The following is a 14,032-nucleotide window of genomic DNA, read 5'->3' as shown; positions in this document are numbered from 1 at the left end:
TAATGAAATCTATAATTAGTGAAGTCGTGATGCAAAGGTTTATGCTAAAGTAAGTTAGAGCGCCAAGTTTTGTTAAGGTAAAAATCTGTATATTTTTCACAATGGGCGTAAAGAGTAAATATATATTTGTTTTTAAACAAAAGTAAAAATTAGAAATTGACTTAAAAGTAGAATAGAGAATTTAGTTGATTTGAGTACAAAAGCCTTTCAAAATGGTAAAAATTAAAGAGATTCGTTGCTGGTTGAAACATGTTGGAAACGTGAGATAAAATAATAAAAATGAAAAGTGCAACAATTTACGGGCGATCAGAGGGAAGAGGAAGAAATGGGGCATGGTTTAAATTTTAAGGGTTAAAAACGATTAATTTCGCCAATAAAGAAGAAGAAGAATCTCGATTACAGACGAAACTATGGGCCCTATAGAAAAAAGTTAGAAAAGTTGTAGCTAATGAAGAGATCTACTACTATCTTAACTATTATATAACCTCAAACTTTAGATAAGAAAAACAAATTTTTAAGTTTTTGATATTTTTATCTTTATCTTACACACAACAAAAATTTTTTAGCGAACTTTGGTGTACACTTACCCTTATTTTTCCCAGAAAAATCAAAAAAAAAATATATATATATATCAAAAAAATAAATTTTTAATTTAATTTAATTAATTTAAATAATTTTTTTTCAGAAAATTTAAAAAAAATAGCATGCTTTATAAAAAGACTGGAATTGGTTATTTGTTATTAATATAAAGTTTTGAAAAAATTTTTCATTATTAAGATTTACTATAAATTTTGTTTTGAAAATATTATGAGAATATATAAACGAGCTTATTTTAATTAAAAAATAAAATGTGTTATTATATTTTATTATTGCAGCATTAACAATATTTCCTTATATAAACAACACTCGCATATAAAAGACAATAAAGTAAAAAACTATGAATCTTACTTTGAAAAAAATTATTAAAATTTTCAAAATCTTTATGCAATATTTTCGTCAAGTGTACTAACCTTCAAACTGCAGTTACCGCCATCCAGAATAGACAGTCTGTAAATATTTAATAACACTTAAAGAATTATAAGGTAAATTCAAATTAACTGCCATTAAAATTATGCAAAATGTGGTCACTTTGTTGCCGTTAGCCACAATTATTGTACATACACATATATGATACAAGGAACAGCAATATAAATAGTCGCAGAGCAATAAATCACCGACGCCACAGTGGAGCAAAATGCGCTTGGAGATATATAAATACAATTACATGTATGTATGTTTGTGTATGCATGTGTCTCTCTTTAAATTGCCAAAAGGTAATTATATGTGCGCCGCCATTAACATGCATACATACATATGTACATGTCAGCGGCAATGCCACATTTTCAATTAAAATCGAGTCGACTTTGCGGCGCGCAGAGCTTGCATTCAACGTGAGCGACTTTATGTGAAATTATAAAGGAAATTCAGCGCTTTGTTTTTGCTTTGCTACATTTGCAACGTAAAACGTTTAATTGCGCAATTTTCATTTACTTGCTTTTTTCGAATTTCTTTTACAATGTTTTTTTTTTTTGTATTTTTGTTTTGTTTTCCATTGTTTTTTGCACTGCTCCCTTTGGCATGGCATTTCGAATTGATTTTTAATTACAACTTTCATGTTGTACAACAGCTGCTGGCATTGTTGCCACAATCAGTGTGCAGCAAACATATCCGCCATTGACATGGCGAAAAACATGCGCTACTGTTTTGTCAGCTTGTGCTGCGCGATATCTCCTCCGCTATCATCATATGCATATATACATATATGTACATATGTATATGTATATTTGTTTGTGTGTATGTATGTTTGTGTGCCTGAAGTTATTTCATACACCTACAAGCGTCTACATTAACATACAGCAACAGCAAATACATAAATGCCAGTGTCGTTGCGGGGGAATAACAGCATTCTGGCGTTCAAGTACAAGTGTTGGCAGCGCGACATGATTTGCCGCCGCTTGCCATCCGCGCGACCGCATGTTGGCTGTGTGATTCGCAGCCGCAACGCGCTTATCAGTCAGTCTATTGGCGCGCTGTGACCGTCCCCATTTTTTCACTCCTGTTCAATAGTGTTCAATAGATGTTCTTGCCAATGTTGTTTTTTTCGACTTTCGGCGCGTCTTCAGTGAGTTGATTAAAATTTGTTGCATTTTTCAGCGATGTTCAAAGTACATATGTTTACCTAAGCGTACAAGTAACGCTCGCTGATATGTACTTAGCGTTGCTCGTTAGTAATGCTATTTAAATGAAAATCTTCAAAAAGACATTCGATGTCAAATTTGCCAAATTGCTATATGTGAAAACTTATATAAGCACGTATGTATGTGTGTGTATGTATGCTAGTGACAGCAGCGAAATCGTTTTATCTCGAGTTGTTGTAGTCGGTGAATTTTCTATTTCATTTGAAATGGTATTTTGGTTTGCTGCAAAATGAATTCTTCGGTTTTGTGGCAAACAGCGTGGCAAATGTGTGTTCATTTATTTATAAAAAAATACATACATATGTATTAATAATGATAAAAATAGCATGATTAAACGAAAAGTTATGCAACATTTGTTTTGCTTGCGAGATTTGCAAGAACATCTCGTCGGTTTATTATCTGCAAAAATCTTCTGTTTTCAGCTTCATAAATTATATCGCAGCGCGTATTGGCACAGCGTTGCAAGTGGTTGGGTATATGAATTTTATCATTTTTAAGTGTATGTAAAATATAAAAAAATAAATATTTTTAGAATTTTCATATTGCATTTAATGTGTTTTTTTTTTTTTAAACACATTAAATGGTTTTGTAATGAGTAAAAACACAGATCTTTGTTAAAATAAATAAGATTTGGGTAATAAAATAAGTGGTAAAAAAGAAATATGAGAGCTGGTTCAAAGCAAAAATATTTGAGAAGTACAAAAATAAAAACAAAAACTAAAAGAATAAATATTTTGATTTCAACTCTTCAATTACAATGGACAAAACATATGCATCTTTTTGGAAGCAATGGTAAAGAGATAAGTTTTACTAATATTTTGTTGCAAATCCATTATTTCTATTACTTCGGTACATTTCCCCGGCATTGAGGCAGTTAAATTATAGTTTTCATCGGAATCATAACAAATTGTCTATTATATTGGAGTCTATTAAAAGTTCATGGCCATTTTTTAGATTAGTCCTATCTATGCGCCACCTAACCAGCTTCCCAAAGTTCTCAATAGGGTTGAGATCTCGGGACTGTGGTGGCCATTCCATAACATCAACGTTGTTTGCTTCAAACCAAAACTTGACACATTTAGAGGTGTGTTTGTAGTCGTTGATTCATCACCAAATAGAATGGCTTTCCATTTATTGATTGGCCAACTTAGCTGCTCTTTAGCGAGTTCTAAACGGCCGCGATGTGTTATAGTGGTCCAATGTTAACAATTTCTTTCGATATTGTACCATTGCTTTGGACAATAATCCATGCAAAATTGCGTGAAAATATTTCGTCAAAGAAAAAAGTTTTAGATGCAAGAGCAAGTTTTCGATGGTTCAGTTTGTATGACAGGTATATGCTATAGTGGTCCGATAACGACGATTCCGACAAATGTGCAGCTTCTTGAAGAGAACAGCATGTGTGCCAAATTTCCGCTCGATATCTCAGAAACGCATATACAGATTGACGGGCGGACAGGATTATGGTAAGTCGACTCACTCGTCTCGCTGATCATTATAACATAATTTATAGAGACTCCGAAATTTGTTGTTGTTGTTGTAACGTTTACCTATCCCCGCTTGGATGGTAAGAGTTAAATAAGTTGTCATCGACGTCATACAACGGTAGGCCCAGGAAACTACTGTACTGTTTCGACAGGGTCGGACCAAAGGTAGAGGGGTCTCAGATGTATAGATGTATGTATTGCTGGTGGCTAGTGTCATGCGGCGACTCATTGCACGCTGGACATACATATGTTTAATATGTTAAGGTCATTTCTGGATTAGTTGGAGTTTAACCTGCTACAGTATCCAGAACGAAGCTGCGCAAGAGTCTCTCTCGTTTCTCGCGGCAATTCGAACTCAGTCTCCGACCTTTTCTAATGGCTGTTAGAAACTTCATGGCAAAGTTAATACCAAACAGGATTTATAAAACTTTGTATATGAAAAAGTCCGAATTTAACGAAGTAGAAATGAAATGAAATATTTAATGATTATTTAGTATATGAAAAATAACATTTTTTTGTCATAAAATTTTTCATAATCATACTACAATTTTCTTAAATAAAAATAAAATAGTTTTCTATAGGAAATTTTTTTTACCTTTTTGAGCACGATAAACATATTTCCTTTAATTCGCGAAATTTCATTAAAAAATTTTGTTTTAAAACGCAAGAAATACAACTTATCTGAAACTTGTTTCCAACCGTAAGCATATTGATACCCAAAACCTTAAAAATTACGTTGCCTAACGCCTTGGATGACACTTGGGGCATGCCCATCGGCCCATAAAAAACTAATCAAAACAAATCAATACCAATGTACAACTCCCAATATTAAATTCACTTACATATACATATATACCAATAATATGTTTATACATACTTATGTACATACATATATAAGTATAAAACCTAACGCTTATCATATGTCTACGAGCGAACTATTTACAGCTTTTTTGGTGGCAGAAGGCATAGCCACTAAAGAAGTGACGTGCTCAAGTGGCCATATGCGATTAAAAAATAATAATTCTAAACAATTGCTGTCAGACAGCACCAAATAAACACATGCACATACTATGCTATATATGTATGTATGTAATAGCATACAGAGGGAATTTAAAATGGGCGACTTTAATATGTTGAATAAACAACAACAACTACATGCAAGTATGTAACTAAAGCAATCTCAGCGAACTATTAGCTGGTTGAGCTGTGCGCAAAGATTATGGCGATATCGACAATGACTGCGACGTCAAAGACGATGACGACGACGACGACGACAAAGTGGCTTTGCTCACCGATAACGCAGGGGCAGCGCTTCAAGTAAACAAACAGGAGCGGCAGATTCAAAGCGTGTTCAATCAAACTGATTGCCGGCCATGATTGGTGCAGTTGTTTGTATTTAGTTTTAAATTTTTTCTCTCAATATTCTTATGTTTTCTTTATACATTATGTGTTGGATATGTTTTCGATTTGCTGTGTCAATAAATGCCTGGCTGTTGCTTAGAACGAGTGTCACATAAACAAGCTTGTTCGTCATACAATATTTTCATACACATACATATGTATATGCTTTTTCCTATACACACATGTGTAGTGGTATGTGTATTGCGTTGTTATTTATTAAACAAATAAAGTGCATACAGCAAATAAATAAATAAATACCGCTGAAAACATGAGCTGTAATATTACAAATAATAACAAATCAAACACTTTCAGTTGTCACTTGAAACAAGTCGAATACAACAACTTCAACTTGAACGTCAACAAACGCCGCCAACAAGTCAAATCAAGTCAAGTCAAGCAAATGTTGTTAAATGCGCGTCTATGAAGAAGTTTTCTACTTTTACGGCATTTATGCACGATGCTATACTGTCGGTTGCAAATGAACACGGATATCGCGTTAGTGCCACACGCGCTTCAAATAATACGTGTATGCAACATGAAATGTTTAGAATGTTGGCAGGTTTTTTTTGTTGGTATTACTGTCGTAATTTACATTAAACTTATCGATTTACAGTTATTTTGCAATATTAAGCGTTTATTTATAGTGTTGTATAAAATTTTTCTATGTTGTTGTGAAGCTAATGTGGCGTGGCGTTACACTAGTTTACAGTCATTTTCGACTGTGTTGTTAGAGGCGCTTTTTGCTAATTTTGAGTTGCTCAAATCGGGAATGTTAGTCAAAATTTCCTAACACGTAAGACCGTTTATGCAGTCAAGGGGTGTCGGGGTCAAACCAGCACCGTTTATTAAAATGACAAGAATAGTTGGATGTGATGGAATTTTTTTGAACTGAAATTCGTAGTCAAATACTCCACTAGAGGTCTATGCACATCAGGCTCAAATTTTTCTTTCAGCTTTGTGGTGTAGTGTTTTTTGTCAAGGCACACCGTAGTGGGGACTTAAAAAATGTTAGTACTGTTATGTTTAAAAATGTCTAAGTTATGTTTTAAATAAAAAATTATCTTAGCAAGCCTTGACTTAAGGAGTTACATGGGTTTCCTGGCTTAAAAAACAACATTTTTTCAACAATTTTTTTCTCATATAAAAATTAAATATTTTATTAGACTTTTTTATTGTTACAAACATACACAATTAACAAAGAAATTCTGAAATTTTGGGAAAAAAATATTTTAAACTTGGCCATAGCGTCGCCATTCTGGCGACCCCTTGGAAAAAAGATGCGGCCGCATTGGCAGGTTTAGTTCTTACAGGATCATCTAAAGTGAAAAAATACGTGTTTAAGTTAAAACCTTAACTTAAAGCTTGGATTAAAGAAAAAAAATAAAATTGGAATTTGGCAGACATTTTTACAAAAAAATATTTTCTGAAAATTTTGCGTCATTTTTTTTTCAAATAGTTGTAATCAAAATAATCCTTCGTCCAAGTCTTGACAACCGATTTCAAAAACACAGTTTCGAGAAAAACGCGTTTAAAGACGGCGCACTTATGTATGTATGTTAGCCTCGCTAACCTCGAGCGCACAAGTTCTCAAGGCTGTATCTCCGAAACTATTACTCAGATAAACTTGAAAATTTAGGACATTCTAGAGGTGTTGTAGAATTTAATAAGACAATAAAAAAATATTTGAACCCATGTAACACCTTAAGGGGTTAGCTAATTCGGGTACTCCCAAAAATGTCCACCCTTGAGAATTACTTTTGAGTGTATGGGAAGAAAGGCAGTGGATTTTCATTCTTTCAGGCCTTATTCGACATGTACATATGTATGTATGTAGGTATTTCATATATATTAAAATAAAGTTACACTGAATCATTGTTACAAAATTAAGTCAAAAAAAATTTTAATTTTTGGAAAATCCTAGCCAAATCTAACCTCTTAAGCCAACCACGACTGATTTTCTGTCAATTTATTATAAGGTCTTATCTTCTTTCACTTGTCTCTAAGCTCCTGAGCATCTTAAATAGCGTAAATGAAGCGATGAGTCGATAAAGCTTACTTTAAGATTACTTTTGCGTTAGAGCGTTGGCATAGCGAAAACTAGTTTGGCACCAAACGTACCTTTTAATTGCCAAATCAGCGCCAAGACAATTATTGATGTTTCAACTTAACGATATTTCGTAGATAACCACGTGTCCAGTGTTACGATAGCGCTAGAGAGGCCCTTCTTTGCACCATTTGCGCAGCGCCCTTACTGAAGTGCAGCGCTTGGTGCTAGTAATTGCAGCTCGCGTACAGTAAAAGCCGGTTCATGGCAGTTTACCGCACTTAGGTTTGCACCGGTGCATGCTGGTGATTATACTACAGTACAGCATTGTTGTTGTTAAGCCTTTTGAAACGCGTAATTTATATCAATACTGTCAATCTATTACATGATTTGCCGGTAAGCGGCTACGCCTTTGAAGCTTCAGCGCTTGAGCGCACATATATACAAACTTGGCATACTGAATCACCGATTTGTTGACTTGGTATTGATTTGTTGATACCGAATGGGACAACTTAACAAATAAATGTAGTGTCGAGAAGTTATACAATTTATTGGAAAAAAGTTATTACCGCCGCTGCCACGGCAATTGAAGTTGCTTATCAGCGCGTGCGTCCCTTGCAATGCATGCAGCTGATAACGGTACACGCATTTTTAATTAAATTTTCTATTTATTTTTACATGTACATACATATATATTTACTATTGGTGGCAGCGATAAATAAGCCCTATCATGCTACCAATTCGAGCCCTTCACCTCACTTTATTACAATTTTTTTATAAAAGTTTATTTACACCTCCGTTACTTGGTTTTTTACAGAACGCCGTTTCAACTCGACCGACTGCATCGCCCACAGCCGCCACCGCACAACCCGTCGCGCCGATCCAACAACACCCCACCAACCTTAGCACCAACGCAACGCACACCGTAGCCGCTGCCAACGCGCCGCAACCCACACTCACCGCTTCGGTTGCGTCCGCTGTTGCCGCTGCTGCCGCCGCCGCCGCTGCTGCTGCAGCAGCTGCAGCTGGCGCTGTGCCACCACCACCAAATACCAGCATTAGTAATAATAACAACAACAACAGTCATATTAACAGCAACGTCGTGCCTTTCACCAAGGGCATCACGTCCACAGTAGCAACGCCGCTAACTATCACATCCGCCGCCGCCGCTGCTGCAGCTGCTGCTGCTGCCGCCGCACATCATCATCATAACAACAGCGCCAACGGTAATCCGATGGCCGTAACATCGACAGTACCGCCGGGCGCGCGCTCCATATCGCCATGTTCAACAGCTGCCACACCCTATGGCAGCAGTAGTATACCCGGTGGCGCTAGTCTTAGCGCAAGTGGACCAGGTAGTGGTGTAACGGTTTCGGTTATAGGTCCACCGGGTAGTGGGCCGCCTGGCCTGCCGCCCGGTCTGGTTGGTGGTCCGCCGGGTGCGCCAGGTGCAGGTGGTGTACCACCGCCGCCGGGTACGCCGGGCTCAAATCGTTGCTGTGATACTGGACGCACAATCTACACGGATCCCGTTAGTGGTCAAACGCTGTGCTCATGTCAATATGATATGCTCAGCTACCAGCGTTTGGCGGCCGCCGGCGGACTTGTCACGGGGCCGGGTGGTGTGCCGATCGGCGTGTATCCGGAGGGCATGTCTGCGTATCTATCGGGCATAGCAACTGAGCAGCCGCCCTTCTATGCGAATCCGGTAAGTACCCTAGTAGGTTTTAGTAAACCCTCTAAATATATATATATATACATATATATGTACATATATATTAAGCGTTATTAAGGTATTCTTTTATATGAGTATTCTTATGGCAACCACATCGCCAATTTTGATGTCATATTTTAATACAACCCGTCTGCGACAAATTTGCTTCGCCTTGTCTAACAGCAACAATGCAGCCAGCAACTACAATAGCTTTGGCCACAACAATGTGTCTTGCAATTTTCTGCAATATGTCTTCGTTGCAACACCGAGGGTGGTCGCACAGCTCCTTAGCTGCTTAGTTACTGCTACAGCGCTGGCAAAGCAACGCTCCTTGACCTCTCTATCTGTGCTTAGTAATATTTCATGCGCTTTACAGTCTTGTCTTTCGCTGCAGCATGGTAATACTGCAGACTCAAAGTACATTTTCTTTTCTTTCTGGTACTTTGTGTCGTCTTTGTGCAGCGACCTTTTGTGGCATGCAACGCCAACGCCACTACGAAGACATTTGTTCCTATGTTACTAAAAGGCATTGCAGAAAAGGAAAAAACAACTCTAATTCACTTAGTTTTTTGCTGCATTTTGTAGCAGCCTTTACAAGTCGGTTTGGTCACTGCCTGACAGCGTTGGCATGTGGCATAACCGCTGCGTTGACATTTGTGGCATCTTTTATGCAATGCTAAAAGAGCATTTAATGCGAACATTGACTTCCTGCCGCGCGGTGGACAAAGTAAATTTAATTGTTTTCATATAATTTGCTTTGGAATTCTATGTTATTGATTTTGATTGGAACTCATGAATGGCATGTGACCGCAAGTACTACATAATTCGGTCTTTTCGATAGGTCAAATATATGAATTTTTTTTTTTTTTTTGCCACTTTTTGCCTTCAGTTTAACTGAACTCGTGCTTTGAATTTTGGGAATTATTAATTTGTTTAGGAGATAGGATGTACTTAAGTACTTACATACGTATATACACACATATGCTGCTAAATATCTGTGAAAGGAAGTATTTTTGTGTTAGATATGAATAATCCTACTTAATTTTATTAATTCAACTCACTCAGGAATTTTACTTAGCGCATTTTTTCAGCTGAAATATTATTAGCAAAATTTTAACCAAAACTTTAACCCAAACTGTGACGAAAATTTTAACCAAAATTTAAAAAAAAATATCAAAAAGGAAAAACGTGCAGATACGTTAACTACGGCTACACCAAAGCTTTAGTACCCTTCATGAATGATTTTTTTATATCATTAATGGGTATAAAAGTAGCTTCGTCTTGATTATGATCGGTCAGTTTGTACGGCAGCTATATGCTTTAGTGGTCCGATCTGAACGATTTCTTCAGATATTATGGTTTAGCTTTGGAAAATAATTTCTGTTAAATTTTGTAAAGATATCTTTTCAAAAAAATAAGTTTTCCATATAAGCACTTGATGTAGATGGGTCGGTTGATATGACAGCTATACGCTATAGCAGCCCGATCTGCACGATTTCTTCGGAGATTGTTGCACTAGTTTGCACAAAAATTCTTGCCAAATTTCTTGAAGATATCTTAACAAATAAAAATGTTTTCCATACAAGCACTTGTTTCAGAACAGTCGGTTTGTATGACTGCTATATGCTATAGTGGTCCGATGTGAACAGTTTCTTCGAAAATTGTAGTATTAGTTTGGTCAGTAGATCTTGTCAAATTTTGTAATGATAATTCCTCAAATGAAAAAGTTTTCCATACGAGCACTTGATTTAGATGGGTCAGTTAATATGACAGCTATATGCTATATTAGTCCGATCTGCACAGTTTCTCCACATATTGTAGCATTAGTTTGGGTAAAAGCTCATGCCAAACATTTTAAGAATAGTCACAAAAAAAGTTTTCTCTTCAAGAATTTGATTTAGAATGGTCATTCTGTATGGCCGATATAGCTATTCGCTATACTGGTCCAATATCGGCAGTTCTTATGGAGAATGTTCATCATCAAAAACTGTAGGCTAACTTAATATACACTGTTCATGGTATAAAAATAACTTAATATACTGTTAAGAGTATAAAAATTGGAAAATACAAAAAGTTGAAAGCATGTATTGTCACTTAATTCGCTGTGGCATTATCACTCAATCTCGTTTGTATCAAAAATGAAAAAATGCAAATTTATAAAAATTCGAGTAATAAATTTGTTGACCCAAAAAATGTCACATACATACATACATACATATGTCGATTTATGTATGCGTATTCATTAGTACATATGGTTATACAGGTTTTTAGAAGAAATCAATAAAATTCCCAAGCAAATCCATCAAGCCAAATAAAAAGCCAAACAAATATGCATATATGTATGTCTGTATTGATATATGTATGTATGTATGTATTTAAATATATTTATATATGTATATCTAAATTCAAATACATATATTGAATATACATATGTACATATATACGCACACACATACACATTTTTCTCCAATCGCGCTCGTTTTGATCGACTTTATAAAAAAAAATGGAAATGTTCTTTGCATAACACGCATTTGATTTCAATATAATAAAAATCGACATAACGAAAATTAAAACATTGCGGTATTTTTTAGTGGCTTTTGCTGCGCTTGAGAAGGAGTTTTGTTTCATATTAGCGCGTTGAAGGCGAAAGAAAAGGCGCAGACATCGATTTCAAAACATTTTATGACTTGCTCGTTAACGACATAAATAACAAGTTTGCTAGCCATACACACGATATCGTTAAATAAAAGCGAAGATATGACAATAATAAAATGTATACATACATACATACTAACATATAGAAAATAAGCGGCGCATAGCTGCAACGACTAAAGATATTGTAACAAAAACAACAATAATAACTTTATTCTCGAACGCCGAAAAAGACGACAGCGCTGTTGACAATATCACAAAAAGCAACAAAAAAAGGGGGGAAACAATAACACCGGCCTCAGCAGGCCAGCAACAACAACAATCTGAATACAACAATAAATAAATTTGTTTTACTACGCTTGAATTCTTAACGATCTCTAATTTCTTTTCAACCTAAATTGATCCATAAATTCGTCAGCAGCTTTGGCGCACCGAGTGAGTTGATAATAAGGCAGGAAAAAAAACATGAAAACAAAAAGGGCAAAGCTGAAGCGAAAAACTGCTGAAGCGGCGCAAAATTCCTGCAACAACAACAACGAAAAAACAATACAGAAGCCACAGCTAGCTAACCAATCGACTGATCGGCGGCAAAGCCGCTGAAGCCGCCGCTTGGCCAGCCATTTGCCTTAAATCCAAACGAAAATGCCAAACACACACAAAAGTGACATTAATTTTAATGTTTATGAGCAATTTCATTTTGTGCGCTGAGTTAAAAAACGTTTTTGGTAAAATATGATAAAAAAAAATCAAGTGCGGGTGGTGACTTGTAGTTGTTGTTGTTTTGTTTTGGTGCAATGCATTACTCGCTGTTTATAGCTGTTGTAACGTTTAATTTTGAGCCAATAAATAGCGAGTTAAATGCTCTTTGAAAGCCCAAATTCAAAGTAACTGTAACAGCTGCTGCTCCCGCCAGCTAAATGTTGTGGCAAGCTGTTAGCTGCCGCTAAGCAGCTAGTAGCACGATCGGCAGTAATCGCCGGTTAGCGATCGATATTGTTATTTGCTCTCATTTAATAGCAATTTTTTGTTGTTTTTGTTACGTGTTTTCTCATTTTTTTTGTGTTTTGAGTTTAAAATGCAAATGAGTTCCACCTACGCGCTGCGATTCGGTACAAATAATAACAAAAGAAAGCGACAAAAACATGTCAAAGCGGTATAAGCCACAGTAAGCGTGTTATTACAAGGCGTTACATTTTGTATCGTGTGTCTAATATAAATATATGTATGTATTTGATTTAAAATAAAATTAGTAAATGAAAGTTTTATAAGATTTGTTTTGTTTTATTCATTATTATTTAATTTACTTTGATTTAATTTAATATAATTAGTTTTGATTTTATTTTATGTGATATTGTTTTATTTTAATTAAATATTTTTTTTTTAACTATTGTATATGTACATACATACATACATATGTATGTATATGATTAAAAAAAATTGTGAGTAATTGAAATTTTATTATGTTTTTGGTTTCTATTTTATTGATTTACTTAAATAGTTTTCAATTAATTTTAATTTATTTAGTTCAAATTAATTTAATTTAATTTAATATAATTTGGTTTGATTTTTTAATTTAGTTTAATTTTGTTAAGTAAATTTTGTTTAATTTAATTCATTTCATTTATTTTATTTTAATTTATTATAGCTTTATTTGATTTAATTTAATTAAATTTCATTCAATTTGATTGTGATTTGTTATTTTTCATTTAATTTTATTTTATTAAATTCAATTCATCTTTATTTTATTCATTAAATTTGATTTAGTTTAATTGCACTTAATTTGATTTCATTTACTTTAATATAATTTTTCATTAATTAATTTTTTATAATTAACTTATTTTATTTTAATTAAATTTAATTTATTATTATTTAATTCGATTTGATTAATTTTGGATTTTTAATTTAATTTAAATAACTTAATTAAAACTGAGTTAATTTTATTTAATTAGATTTTATTTTTTAATTTAGTATTAATTTTTAACAAAATTGAATTAACTTATTTTATTTTGTTTTAATTAAATCTAATTTATTTTAATTTAATTAGATTTAGTTTTGTAATGTAGTTTTATTTTGTTAAGAAAATTAAATATAATTTAATACAATTTTATTTGTTTTAATTTAATTTGATTTTTTTAATTTGATTTAATTTAATTTTATTCAATTAATTTTTATATAAATGTATGAAATTTGATTTAACTTAATTTAATTACATTTTTTATTAATTCATTTTTTTAATTACTATTACTAATTAATTTAATTTAATTCGAAGAGATTTATTTTAATTTTTTTTAATTTAATTTAAATTACTTTTATATAATTTAGTTGAATTTAATTAAGTCTTTTACTTGAATTCAGTTTATTTTAGTTTAATTTATTGAAACATCATTTTATGTAATTATATCGTATATACAACATATACTTAATTATATTTTATTTTATGTGTACTTAATAATTTTTATTTTTTTTATTTCATCTCATTTTATAAATTTTAAACATC

The 14,032-nt window shown here is 33.7% G+C and overlaps 1 protein-coding gene across 2 annotated transcripts in view; it reads left to right on the top strand.

The window, feature by feature from the left end:
- The window catches only part of LOC126761039 (homeobox protein araucan), a 165,151-nt gene that overhangs the window by 127,167 nt on the left and 23,952 nt on the right, over nt 1-14,032 (top strand). For both annotated transcript variants that reach the window (XM_050476929.1, XM_050476930.1), the window contains exon 2: nt 7,987-8,877. In XM_050476929.1, coding sequence (XP_050332886.1) covers nt 7,987-8,877 — 891 coding nt within the window. The remainder of the gene's footprint in view (nt 1-7,986; nt 8,878-14,032) is intronic.

Source organism: Bactrocera neohumeralis, chromosome 6, assembly GCF_024586455.1.
Source record: "Bactrocera neohumeralis isolate Rockhampton chromosome 6, APGP_CSIRO_Bneo_wtdbg2-racon-allhic-juicebox.fasta_v2, whole genome shotgun sequence".
In the NCBI taxonomy this organism is placed as follows: domain Eukaryota; kingdom Metazoa; phylum Arthropoda; class Insecta; order Diptera; family Tephritidae; genus Bactrocera; species Bactrocera neohumeralis.
This window is presented reverse-complemented; position numbering and strand designations above follow the sequence as displayed.